The sequence below is a fragment of the Ictalurus furcatus genome, chromosome 15 (assembly GCF_023375685.1).
Source record: "Ictalurus furcatus strain D&B chromosome 15, Billie_1.0, whole genome shotgun sequence".
NCBI classification, from domain to species: domain Eukaryota; kingdom Metazoa; phylum Chordata; class Actinopteri; order Siluriformes; family Ictaluridae; genus Ictalurus; species Ictalurus furcatus.
In genome coordinates this window covers 19,318,298-19,331,739 of record NC_071269.1, presented here as the reverse complement: position 1 = coordinate 19,331,739, position 13,442 = coordinate 19,318,298, and the positions used below count along the sequence as shown (strand labels likewise).

Genomic DNA, 13,442 nt, shown 5'->3' with positions numbered 1-13,442 from the left:
AAATCGAGCTGAATGATCAGCGGTCAGCTCTTAGTTACTGATCTGTACAAAATTTAGTTAAAAGAAATTCAAACTCACAATACAACGGTGATTTCTAGTCCAAACATACAGTGGGGGAAATAAGTATTGAACGCGTCAACATTTCTTTCAGTAAATATATTTCCAATAAATATATTTCCAATGAGGTGATTCACATGAAGTTTTCACCAGACATCGGTATTAACTCGAGAAATCTGGAAATATAAAGAATTCACAACATTAAAGTCCATAAAAAAAAGTTGTGTGTAATAAAGTGGAATGACACAGGGAAAAAAAGGATTGAACACGATAAGAAAAAGCAGTTCTCCAAGGCAAGGTAAGGCAAGGAACCAGTTGAAATCCATATGTAATTATAGCCCCTATCTGTGCAAATTAACATCAGCTGCATTAGTAAAATGATTGTCCGTAAAAAGGCTTTTCCTTACCAAGGTGTCAAGATGCAAAATTTCATGTGAATATCCTCACTGGAAATATATTTACTGAAAAAAATGTTGACGCTTCCAATACTTATTTCCCCCCACTGTCCTCCAGAAAGCTATACAATTCCTTTCAGAAGTGGGTTTTATCGTCTATCTAGACACACCGGTACATTCAGACGATAAAGAACACATGATTTTATATAATGTCGATAGGCTTGCTCTAATGTTATCAGTTCTATAGAACAGCTTATTCAGAGGTACTTGCGGACTGAGCATGCGCATATATCTCAGTGGATTTTCTGAATAAAGTGTTTACATGCAACAAAACAGGCATGTTCCAGGAGTGGAAATCAGAATTTGGTGAATCAGAACATCGTCTTAATCTGAATCGGGCAATCGGATTGCGGTGCTTACATGACTCGATACTAATTATAATATTGCCAAAATCCGATTCATATCGGAATATTGATGTGCATGTAAACATAGCTATTGTGGACAGACGGCCAAAACATATAGAAAAAGATGCATTATCAAATAATGTGGAAGTAGAATATATTTTTATAATAACAACATAAAATAATTAATGGTTACGTTTTCCATATGGAAGGAGTCTCCAGTGTCAGGGCTTACTGTGTAATGGTTAGTAACTTTCCAAAATGCGAATGTCTTCAGGACAGAGGTCTTTGTTCTGTCCGGTTTTATGGTAACAGGACAGGAGATGTGATTAGAGGAACTAACTTGTCTTGCACAACATTCATTAAATGGTTAGAAAGCACAATGTGTTATTTTTAATAAATGAAAAAATTGTCGTTATCATCAGCAAACCGCTGTGGTGTAGGAGGAATAAAAAAAACGCATCAAGACATGCTGTTATAGGAAAATAATCAACTTCAGGGTGTTAACAGTAACTCTGCTTTGCATCATACTGCATTACACCAAGCTGTTGTATATTATGTTCCTATAGCATGCACACAAGTGTTTTTCTTCTTACTTAGATTGAGTCAGAGCAAAAGAAAAATCAATCAAGCTTTATGCATTAACCCAGTGTTTCCCAACCTTTTTTCAGTCACGGCACCCTTTGAAAATTAAATAAATAAATAAATAAATAAATAAATTGTGGCGCCCTACACAAACACTAATGCTAGACAGCGTTAGCTACATGAGGATGAAGTTGATGGTCCAGAAGAAATCTGTCTATATTCTTTTGCACTACACACGCATCGTCACACGCTGATTATTAGGATAAAACACACGCATACGTTACGCGTACTGATGTTGACGTGCTGCTGACAGGTCAGCGAGGGGGAGGGAATTATAATTTTTTAGATATAATTATTATGCATGTGTGTGTGTGTGTGTGTCCCTCTTATTATTTCAGTGTCTGTGTTATTATTTCAGACCTCAGATTTTTATCATATGTATTAAAAGTTTTATACAAATTTTAGCATTTTAGAAACGTTTGAAGGATTTTACACGCCACCCCTGCTGTCATCAGACTGCACCCTGGTTGGAAACACTGCATTAACCTATAATTAGTGTGCAAGGGCATGGATCATTTAGTAGCTATGTGTCTGAGAGAAACTAGAGTGGTTTGAGCTTCATTGCAAGAGGTTCATCCCATAGCATATAAAGCATGTTGGAGCATGGCAGGGGGTTTGAGCCTCGCCTAAGCCTGCTGCACAAAGACAGCTGATCATTACCTCCAGGGACATGGAGGCTGAGCTGTGCCAGAGCTCCACCTGCCCCAGTTTAGGAACCCGGAGCTGAGTCCTAAACCGGAGCTACATCCAAAACCACGGAGGACTGCTAGGTATGAGCGATATAGACGTAAAACTATATCACGATTATTTCATAGTATTATTTGAGGTAATTATATAAGTGACGACATGAAAATTGTTTCGCACGGTCATTCACAGTGATGTTTGTTGGTAAATGAGACCTTTAAGCTGTACTCATGTTCGACGCACGTGAATCGAAGAGGGCTTTGTTTGAATGCGCGTTGTGATGACGTCACAAGATGCATCTTGGCAGCAACCTGTGGAAAATCTGTGGTAATTTAGAAAAGTTGCGAGCTCCTCTGAATGTAGCTGAGTTTGCTTGATTTTGTGTTAATTCCTGCGATCGTAAAATCCTGGAGGGACTGTATATTACAGAGGAAGCTCCTTTTTGGGGGATTAATTCTTCCTCATCTACGACTGGAACTCCGCCTTTAATCACGCATGTTCTCATGCGACTACATCATCAGTATCGCAGGATGACAAATTCTTATCATGGGGAGGAATTGTACAGGTATATCATGGACGATGCGGCATGGCACAGCCCTAACGACTGCTATAGATAAATATTAGCACAGCCATAATAAATAATAGGCTAGTAGCAGCTGCTACAGCACATGAAACAAAATGAGCGGGTACAAATTCAAACAGTGAATTCTGACATGAGAAGGGAATGAGAGCTACAGTCTTACAGAAACAAGCCGAAAAGGAAATTCTTGCCACAACCTATTACACTATTTCATCATTTTTTTTATTTTTTGGACTGACTGATTTCATATCTTGCTGAACAGACTGAACGAGAAGCGAAGCGGAAACATTCCTACATCTAAACAGGAAAAGGGATTATTTTTAAATAAATCTTGATATCATGTGATCAGTATTTTGATGCATTCTTAAAAAGAAGTCTTTGTCTGGTTTCCTCAGTCAGACCTGCACAACTAGTCCGACTTTTTCAACTTCTGATCCCAGCTTTTTTGGCTTCGTTAGTTAATTAAACATAATCGACTATGATACTGGCAACCTTATCAAAAAAAAAATTATTTTAGACTGATGAATGAATAAAAGTAAATCACAAGCTCTCCATTCAGATGTCATAACTGTCCGTCTGGATCGATGCTCGATGTAAAGTCTAATTCAGTTATTATAAATCAATCCATTTTCCATACCGCTTATCCTACACAGGGTTACAGGGAGCCTGTAGCCTATCCCAGGGGACTCTCGGCATGAGGCGGGGGACACCCTGGAAGGGGTGCCATCCCACCGCAGGGCACAATCATATACACACTCACACACCCATTCACACACTAGGGAAAAGTTAGAAATGCAAATCAGCCTACTGCGCATGTCTTTGTACTGGGGGAGGAAACCGGAGAACCCAGAGGAAACCCCCGAGGCACGGGGAGAACATGCTAACTCAACGCACACAGGGTGGAGGTGGGATTCAAAGCCCCGGAGGTGCGAGTGAAATGTGATGACCGCTAAACAACCGTGCCTCCCCCCGCCAATTATTTTAAATCTAACTATGATTATATTTATGTGGTGGTGTAGTGGATCTGGAGCCTATCCCGGAAACATGGGACGTGAGGTAAGAACATCCCCAAAGCAGACATCATGCACACACACGCGCACACTTAACAGGGAAACCTTGTACAGGTACTTCACACAGACAGTAACCACAGGTCAGGATCAAACCGAGGACCCTGGAGCTATGAGGCACCAATGTGTCAACACTGTTTTATATTCATTTAAAATGATGTTATGATAAAAACAAAAAAAAAAAGATTTTGCTCCTAACTGTAATATTGAACAATCACGATGAGCAATTGTGATTTCAAGAGAGCAAAACAAGCATGATTATCATCTCAGCACAGCCTGTGTAGAATGATATATTTTAAGAAAATACAAAGAACTCTTAAAAGAAAACTTTTTTTGCTGGGTGGTGACATTATCTATGCGATATTGAACATGGAAGATCCTGCTTCAACGTCCCCATGAAGTACCTTGCAACGATCAGCATTCCTCAGCGTGTTGACGTCATTTCCACTGAAACAGGAACTCAGGGTGAGACATACGGAGCCTTTTTAAAATCGCCAATAGCATTTAGTCGTACTTGACGGATTTTTATATAATTTCGGGGGCGGGACACTTCAGATTCTAGAGAGCATTTGATTGGAAAGAAAATCGGATGAGAAGCTGAAGTGCAGAATGATGTCACCAAACCTGAGCAACTGTACATTTTGAATGCATATATCTTCTAAAAGCGAATTTCGTCACTGTTTTGGAGCACACTACCTCATAGATAACCTTAAAGGCTGACATATTCATACAAAAAGCCACAAAACTTTTGAAACAATTTTGATTTGATGGGGACTTTAAGTGTGCACTCACTAGGGACAGGCGATATCTTATTGTATGCGATATACCGGTAGAAATTCTCTCCACAATAAGAATTAGACTTCCAGAGAAAATATGGTAAATGGTCTGCACTAATATAGTGCTTTTTTTTTTTAACCTTAGCGGTTCCAAAGCACTTTACACTGTGTCTCATTCACCCACACCCACACACACACACACACCAATGGTAGCAGAGCTGCCATGTAAGGCTCTAACTTGCCATCGGGAGCAACTTAGGGTTCAGCGTCTTACCCAAGGACACTTCGGAGTCACGTGGGCCAGGAATCGAACCGCCAACCCTATAATTAGTGGACAACCCGCTCTACCACCTGAGCCACAGCCGCCCATAATAACGATAAAGCCTAGTTGATGACGTATTGGTGTGCGACCCATTCGCAGCTCATGTGCAGAGTCAAAACGAGTACGGCGGAAGGCGGACGTATAGCCGAGGAGGAGTTTATCGCTAAACGAGGAGCTACATTTACAATCGGAACTTTTTTGTTTAATCAGTTAGAAAATCAGTTTAACTTTTAGACCAATGTTTGTGTTTCTGAGGCTCTCAAGACTGCATGTAGGTGTGACTTGTAGCCAAAAACAGTGCTGCATGGTACTATATTTATATCGTCACCGCAATAAATACCAGAAAATATCGTGATGTAGTTTTACATCCATAATCGCCCATCCCTAGCACACACATCACTCACTCTGCTTGGTCAATCCCAAAACTTTCCCCAGCGTCAGCATTAGGTATTTTGAACAGGTGATCCCCCAGCTGAGATCTCCCTTCCCATGCGAAAGTGAGCCACAACCGTAACCGTGACAGTTGTGTTCACATGCACAATGGGTTCGAGGGTGTGGGGGACACAAAAATAGACTCTGATCAACACTTAGGCACTGTGCTGAGAGGCGTGAAGTGTTGCATTAAGCCATGACATTCCTGATCACTTCATGTTCCAGACTATCCCCATGAGTAATGACTGTATAACCAGAGTATTGTTACCTGATCTGAACCATGACTGACCAAGCCAAGCCAAACCAACCCAACCCTGTGTGAAACAATCAAGGCTGAACTGAAATGTTCAGAATGGATACAAGCTTCAACAGAAAGCTTCAGCACTGTTATGTTGATTCAAACTGAAAACAAAAATGAGATAAAACCTCAACTGAAGAGTCGCAGTGCTGAAGATAGAGCTTCTGGATAAAGAACTGCTCACATTATCCAACAATGTCCACAAAAACATGAGCTTTTTGTTTTTCTTTCAATAAAATACACAATTAAACGTTATGGCACTGATTCGACACTGTGTCTTCTTGCAGAGATTTGAAATAACTATGTGAGGGTGTTAAATAAAAATAAAAACCCACTGTGCAGTATTTTATATGAAGCGAGCTGAGCGCTCTGTGGTTTCTAACAAAGCCTTCAATGAAGTTCCCATACACTCACTAGCTAAGCTAAGCTACCAAGCTAACAGACTCCTCAATGCTAAACAGAATTTACGCTTGCTAGCAGTCGTTTTAATAACCCGGTTCCGACGCGCCGACTTTTCTCACTCACCTCTCCTGGTCCAGGATTTTTCCCTTGTTTCTGCGTTATTTAAATGTTAAGTTGTTTCTAAGGAAGCGTACTGTTCCGGGGTCACATCCCCGACAATCGATGGGAGCTGCGAGCGGAGCCAAAGAAGGAGCGGAGACAGTGTGTTTTCTCACCCGTTTTCCGACAGGCCACGCCCATTGCGCTAGGATCAACCAGGAGTGCGTCTTCATGAGCTGTGCGCAGATTGGCCACTGTCCGACGTGACTCTGGAGAACCAGCCAATTCTGGCAGCAATTCTCTGAATATGGGTGGTAAAAATGAACGTGAAGCGGAATAGGGGAACTTAAGGAAAGGTGCAGCACCGGTTTATGCAGTGTATTACAAAGCGTTCACCACTAGGGAGCGATGTTTGTACACATTTTGGATTTGAGACATTTTGAGTTATTATAAATCAGATTAATTATATCTGTTTATGCCGCAGCGCTGTTGAATCCTCGATTTCTGATTGGTCCGAAGATGTTGGTCAATTTTCTATAACAGAAGTTTGGAGGTAGTTCCGGCTGCAAGGCAAATCACAGGTTTATATCAATGCGCTCGCTGTTATAATACATTACTGTTTACATTTACATTTACATTTATGGAATTTCGCAGACGCCCTTATCCAGAGCGACTTACATTTTATTTAATTTATACATAATTTACTTCATTTATACGTTTCTATAGTAACAGCTAATTCACAGGGATTTGCGCTGCACCACATCACATAATCTAGGGCTAATAATGGATTAGGCGGATAAAAATGGATTATTTTCCTGTAACAGCACTCCCCAGTGTTTAATCCTTACATATCATAACATGCACTGGTTACGTTTCTCTTCCCTTTTCAATATTACCTCTATATACATTACTTTATGAAGGTTCTAATCATTCTTAATAGACATTCTCTTTTATCATAATATGTAAGACGAGACAGTTTATAGACCCTTGTAAAATAAATATTGAACGAAACTATGACTTTGTAATACTGTCTGTCCATTAGGATGGATTTGTAGATCCATTTGGTTGTGATCCCTGATAATATCAGCAGCCTTTAGTACAAGATTTTAATGAGTAGACACGTAGTGGCAAAATGGTGGAAGAAGCCAACATTTGAGTAAAAGTAAACAATCCCACACAACATCACTCCTATCTGGGGAAAGAAATTACAATCCATTAGAAAAATCTCTGGCTGTTATCATGTAATAAAGCATAATAGGAAGTGGCTTATTGGTTTTGATCATATTCCTGTAATTTTCCATTAGGAATTTTCTGGTATTAAAATACCACAAGAAACCAGCAGAGCTTTCATTCATGGGTGGATTATTTCCATCAGCATAAAAATAGATTAGTCACCAGGAACCATTAAGAAAACACATTCTATTTAAATTACCATTACAGGCCACCAGAAACAGACCAACTGTTCTTTTAACTAAAAGTTTCCACAGCAATAAAGTTCAGAAAACATTCAGCTAAACTAAAAAGAGTAACTGGGTAAATTCAAGTCATTGTAAATGTACTATACATGTACTGAGATAATAATAATAATAATAATAATAATAATAATAATAATAATAATAATTGAAGATTCTTAAAAATAGTTACAGTAAAAAAAATGCACTCATACAAGTATTTATTTTGTCACCTCTGCATTATTTATGTCAATAACAGTGTCACAGAGTTTCTAATATACTTTATATACTTATCATAAAATAACGCCACAGGACTGATTTTCCTTTACTGAAGCCTAGACTGAAGGCAAAATCACCTCTAAAACAGGCAGGAACTAAACTGGTCATGTATGGATCATATTTAAGTACTAAACATTTTAACACTGCTTTTTCCCCATTTCATTTCCAATTTTCTTGAAATGTGCAAAGTATAAAATCCTTTGTAATTTCTACAGTCCCCTCCAACGCTATAGGAACGGCAAGACCAATTCTTTTGGAGGTTGTTGGCGATGTCGTTGATTTCAGGTTTTTCTTAAAGCTCTCACAATGTTTCTGTCATCAGCTGTTATTGTTTTCCTTGGTCGTCCCATTCAGTACACCAGTGGTTTATTTCTTTTTCAGGACATTCCAGATTGTTGTATTGGCTATGCCCAATGTTTGTGCAATGCCTCTGATTGATTTTCCCTTTTTTCTCAGCTTCTAAATGGCTTGTTTTTCTCCCATAGGCCGCTCTCTGATCTTCATGTTGGTTTATCATTTTTAACAACAAATACAGTCTTCACAGGTGAAGATGATGGCTAAAACCAAGAGTATATGTTCAGAGCTATTTATTGTTTAAACAAATCAATCTAACAGGACACACCTGGGTAACAAGAAACATGTCACTCACACGTTCCAATATTTTTGCTTACCTAAAAATTGAGTGGTCTGATACAAAATGTGCTATGTTCTATGTCGTTTAACACATCTACATATAAATACCAGGAAATAAAATATGAAATTCTAAACTCTCTTCTCATATTAAGTCTACAGCAAAAACAAATTAATTGGTCTTGATGTTCCAGTAGATTCGGAGTGGATGTATATGCTTTTCCCAATACTGGACATTTAAATGACTTCTGATTGATGTTGTACTTTTCTATATTTTCTGTAACTTGGATGGAATGAAATTTACCATTGGACATTTCAAATTCCCACGGCATTGATTAGAATAAAATGCTAAAAAAATATATATATATATATATTAATGAATGAACAAAATACTAGACACTGAATCAGGAAATTTTGTCCTTTATGACATTTAAAGCATTTCTTTAACAAACAATGCATTGCACATTTAGCAACACCTTGTAAGCAAGGCTTGCACAGATAATGCCTAACATGACTGAAAACCAAAATACCGCAGACTCCAGTCCCAGACCTTTTCTGCCATCATTTTATTAAATAGCTGATGAATAAATAAGAATGCAGTACATGTTCCTGTGGATTTTTAGTTTTTGTTTGCTTTTTGTATTTTTAACATTTACACATTTGTAACAATTAGATTTGGCCACCATCATTTTAATACAAAGAAAATGATGAAGTTGATGAGAAGCATGTGACTGATGGATCATTTGAAGTGACTCATCCTGAATTTCAATACTGCTTTAGATCGTACCATTCTCGGCTTTCCACTGAATCTTCCACAGAATCTGTAGCGCAGCTTAAATATTTCATTAGCACATAAGAAGTTGTTAGAAGAGCTCCTGGATTTCTAAGGGATTAGGTCAAAATTGCTGTAAAATTCAGGAACATAGCTTGGTTTCATTCTGATAGCATGTTAGCATCCTGGCTACTTATCATTCTTGCTAGCTAGCTAGTTAATTAGACAGCTACATTAGACTCTACTATCACAAGGCTAGTCAGTGGGTTAATATGAATTGTATATTGTTTAAAGAAAATGTCACCAAAGAAATCATCATCATCATCATCATTATTACATTTTATTGGTATATTTATTTACCAAAACAGCTAATCAGGACACCAGCTTATAAGCAAGCCAATATGCCTGTATGTAGGTAAACTAATAGACTGCCTTGCGTACATTGTACAATGTTATGAAAAATCTGCTTTGTTACAATCCTCCTATACTTTACAAGTGGTCAGTGCTGTGAATTATAGTATGTACTTCTGAGAGGAAATTTGTCAAGGGTGTGGTAAAAACAATATTGAAATGCAGGGAGTGTTTGTCACATTTTCCGGCCCACAGACCCACATTTCTGCTCAAACACCGACACACATTTAATGACATTCAGGTCATAGGAGGGTACATCTGGTTCATTACAGCTAACATTATGAAAATAAAGCAGATTTAATGTGAACATCAAAATGAATCAAAATGAAAACATCAAATATACATAGCTGCACTTAAATATTAAGAAGTGTGAGATTTTACACAAACAAAAGTAGCTCAAAAAAGTGTTTGAGTGCAGTTAATCTCAAACGTAGGCACATTGTTTCCAACCATTAACAAATCTCTAAACTTCCAGGACAAAAAACTTATTTCTTGCCTTGCCCTGATGTTTACCAAAGAGGTAGATCAATTAAACTGATCTGTCTTTGTGGAGTGCACACACAGCCAACAAATTGTGGAAAATACTGGGCCAACACGTGTCTGGACAACAGACCGTAAATTGTTCATTCATTCATTCATCTTCAGTAACCGCTTTATCCTGGTCAGGGTCATGGTGGATCCGGAGCCTATACCAGGAACACTGGGCACAAGGCGGGAAAATACCAAGAATAGGACACCGGTACAGTGCAGAGGATCACACACACTCATTCACACCAAAGGGCAATTTAACATAACTAATCAACCCAATGGCATGTTTTTGGGAGGTGGGAAGAAACTAGACAACCCCGAGGAAACCCACAAGTACACAAGGAGAACATGTGCAGAAACTCTTTAGATCTTAATAAATATCTCATTCCACAGGTCACAAATATCCAAGACACAAAACATTTCAGGCTCAGTTCTGCTTTTCCCCCAATACAAACGCTGTCTCGTATCCATAACTATGAATAATCTCATGATTTTTCTTTATACATGTAATTAAAAAATACTGCTCAAAACTTTAAATACCAAAATACAAGTCACAAAATAAGGAATATTTACAACCAAAACATTCAAGTACAAATTGATAAAGTAAAACTTTAAGTAAGATGGAATGTAAACTCTATGAAACACCGAACGTGTTTCTTTCTCCTGGCCAGTAGTCAATCTCTTCTGTACAACTAATAGTCATAAATACATGCATTCTTTCAGATCATATTCATATTCAGAGTTCAAAACATTTTCCAGTGCCTTACAAAGCATCAAGTCAGTGACTGAGGATAAATTAGCGGCAATTATGAGCTGTAGAATTTCTTACATTAATTCAGACAGACATTCTCCATTTCGTAGCTAGAGACCTCCACTGAACTGCAGTGAAGACGCCAACAATTTAACAAAGCAAAATACACAGACAACAGAGGAATTTCCACTTTACTAGAAACTAGTTCTGGAACTGGTTCAGATCCTGGCTTCAAAATTGGTCTCGATTCGAACGGCTTTCCAAAGCCTCTGCTTCAACATGCCAGAGTTCATCTGTTATCTTTGGCAAAAGTGTGCATCATCCAGTTCACCTTGGTCTTCCAGCTCTCTCGCAGAGCTTCATTGAACTTCACTTTAAAATTCTTCAGTGCTTCCTCCTCAGATCTGCCGAGTGCTAAGGAATCCTTTGGGAATGTTCCAGAAACATTAAATCGTTACCATTTATTTCATTTCATTTCAAATACTTTCAGTTCAATCAATTCAGTTAAATTTTTAATGAATAAAGCGGCAAAGGTGGCAAGGGAAAACCTCCTTCAGTATGAAACCTTGAGAGGAACCAGAAACCAATCATCGTCTGTCTCATGATGTCAAAGAGAACCTTTTAAGGTAGTAATTCAGTGGTTAGGGCCTTCAAGTTACTGATAATCAGGGTATTAATTTTCAGTACTGGGCCCTAACCTCTTAACTGCTCAGCTCTTCTCTACCGCAACTGTATAAATCCATCTGCCAAATGTTTCAATATAAACCTATTTTCAGTACCTGAATGGCTTTATACTTGTTTATAATTAAAGATCTGAATAAATAAATACATTTTTTCCACTTTTTGTCCACTATAAAATAACTTCAGCATACATCCAATTGTGCTTTGGTTTTTTTTTTTGTTTTTTTTTTAACTAAACAAGTTTACTGGCTCTTACCTTTAGGTACTGAATGTCTTTGGAGGAACTGAGCTCAGGGAGTCCTGCAGCTCTCATCAAGGCAAAGAGGTTCACGAAAAGAGTTCCGTTTCGACAGAGGATCTTATAGGCCTGTTCACAACACTCACGAAAACTGTGCAACACACACACACACACACACACACACAAATTCAATTCTCGATTCTATTAGAAGGTGTTGATTAATTTCTATAATAGCAGCTCTGACAGTAATGCGAATCACATGTTTATATGAATGCACTCATTCTAATATGTTATCATTTCTATAGTAACAGCTAATTAACAGGTATTCACATGGATGCTCCACATAATCTATGACTAATAATAAACAGATTAAAAACGTTATTTTACAAAGAAAAATGTATAAATGTTGATTGTAGTGAAGCTTTCTGTAAGAAGACGTTTATTAAACATTTATGGAAGGAGTATCCAGTGCCAGCGCATTGGAACCGTCAGTAAGTTGTAACTGCTGTGGTATAAGAGGAATAACACACTATTCATGCTGTTATGGGAAAACAATCAACTTTTGGGTGGTAACTTACTATACACCGGGACACATCACACATCCATGTTATTAATAATTTCTCAATAACAGCACTGTTGTGCTTAAGTATAGAAGTGTACTTTAACAGAACATTAAGGTTAAGGGGTATACCAGCTTCGATTTCTGCAAGACCATTTCTTCTGATTTCAAAAATAAGGGGTTGTCAAAAGTATGTGTGTGCAGACGAGCAACATAATGTGTGATAATTGTAGAGTGAGTAGAGAAGTCATGTTTGCCATGGACTAATCTAGATCAGCACATAGAACATAATGTACAGTGGATTCTTCCATGAGAGGTTCTAAGATCATTATCCTAATAAATGACAGAAAATGAGAGAACCTCACTGCAGAACATTTTTATTCTACAGCAAAATTACAGCCATTTATTGGACTCCATCACACCCAATAGGGCCAATAGAGAAACAAACCGTGTAATCGAATTAGTTTAACCAGCATGTTCAGGTACTAACCGTTCAAATTTCTCACTGTTGTTTGTTCGGCCCTGCTGAATGACGTGGACAAAGTCGTAAGTCAGAATAAAAGGCACACGTTCTCTGTTAATCCCAAACTTCGCCTTGAAGTTCCCCAAAAAATGTCCAAAGTCTATATGGAATAACTAGAAAGGACAGAAAGATTTACGGGTGAAACAAGCAGGCACTTAACACGAAGCAGCAAAAAATGAGCTTTAAGACTAACAAGCATGGTCTACAACATGACTATGGACATTTGTTAGAATATATCTTGAAGCCTGATGCCATGTTGATGTTGTCCAATCAAAATATTTTGTCCAATCAAAACAATATTAAGTATTAATATCATTACGACTATTAGAACATGATGTCCTTTCCCATTCTGATCTGTTTATACAATATTGCACTATAGTGCCTCTTTGTGGTGTGCAATGTTACTGCAGAAAACCATTACACCTCTCATATCACTTCAAAGTTGTTTACATATTTCCCTC

General features: G+C 38.1%; 2 protein-coding genes across 2 annotated transcripts in view; both read right to left on the bottom strand.

Annotated features, from left to right (window-relative positions):
• The window catches only part of ctnnbip1 (catenin, beta interacting protein 1), a 38,123-nt gene extending 31,104 nt beyond the window's left edge, over positions 1-7,019 (bottom strand). Inside the window, exon 1 of the mRNA XM_053643274.1 lies at positions 6,183-7,019. The gene's annotated coding sequence lies outside the window, so the exon portion shown is untranslated. The remainder of the gene's footprint in view (positions 1-6,182) is intronic.
• A 2,048-nt stretch (positions 7,020-9,067) lies between these two features.
• Positions 9,068-13,442, bottom strand: part of pik3cd (phosphatidylinositol-4,5-bisphosphate 3-kinase, catalytic subunit delta) — a 28,966-nt gene continuing 24,591 nt past the window's right edge. The window contains exons 21-23 of the mRNA XM_053643294.1: positions 12,949-13,094; positions 11,918-12,050; positions 9,068-11,404 (exon numbers count right to left, since the gene is read on the bottom strand). Coding sequence (XP_053499269.1) covers positions 11,270-11,404; positions 11,918-12,050; positions 12,949-13,094 — 414 coding nt within the window. The 3' untranslated portion in view covers positions 9,068-11,269. The remainder of the gene's footprint in view (positions 11,405-11,917; positions 12,051-12,948; positions 13,095-13,442) is intronic.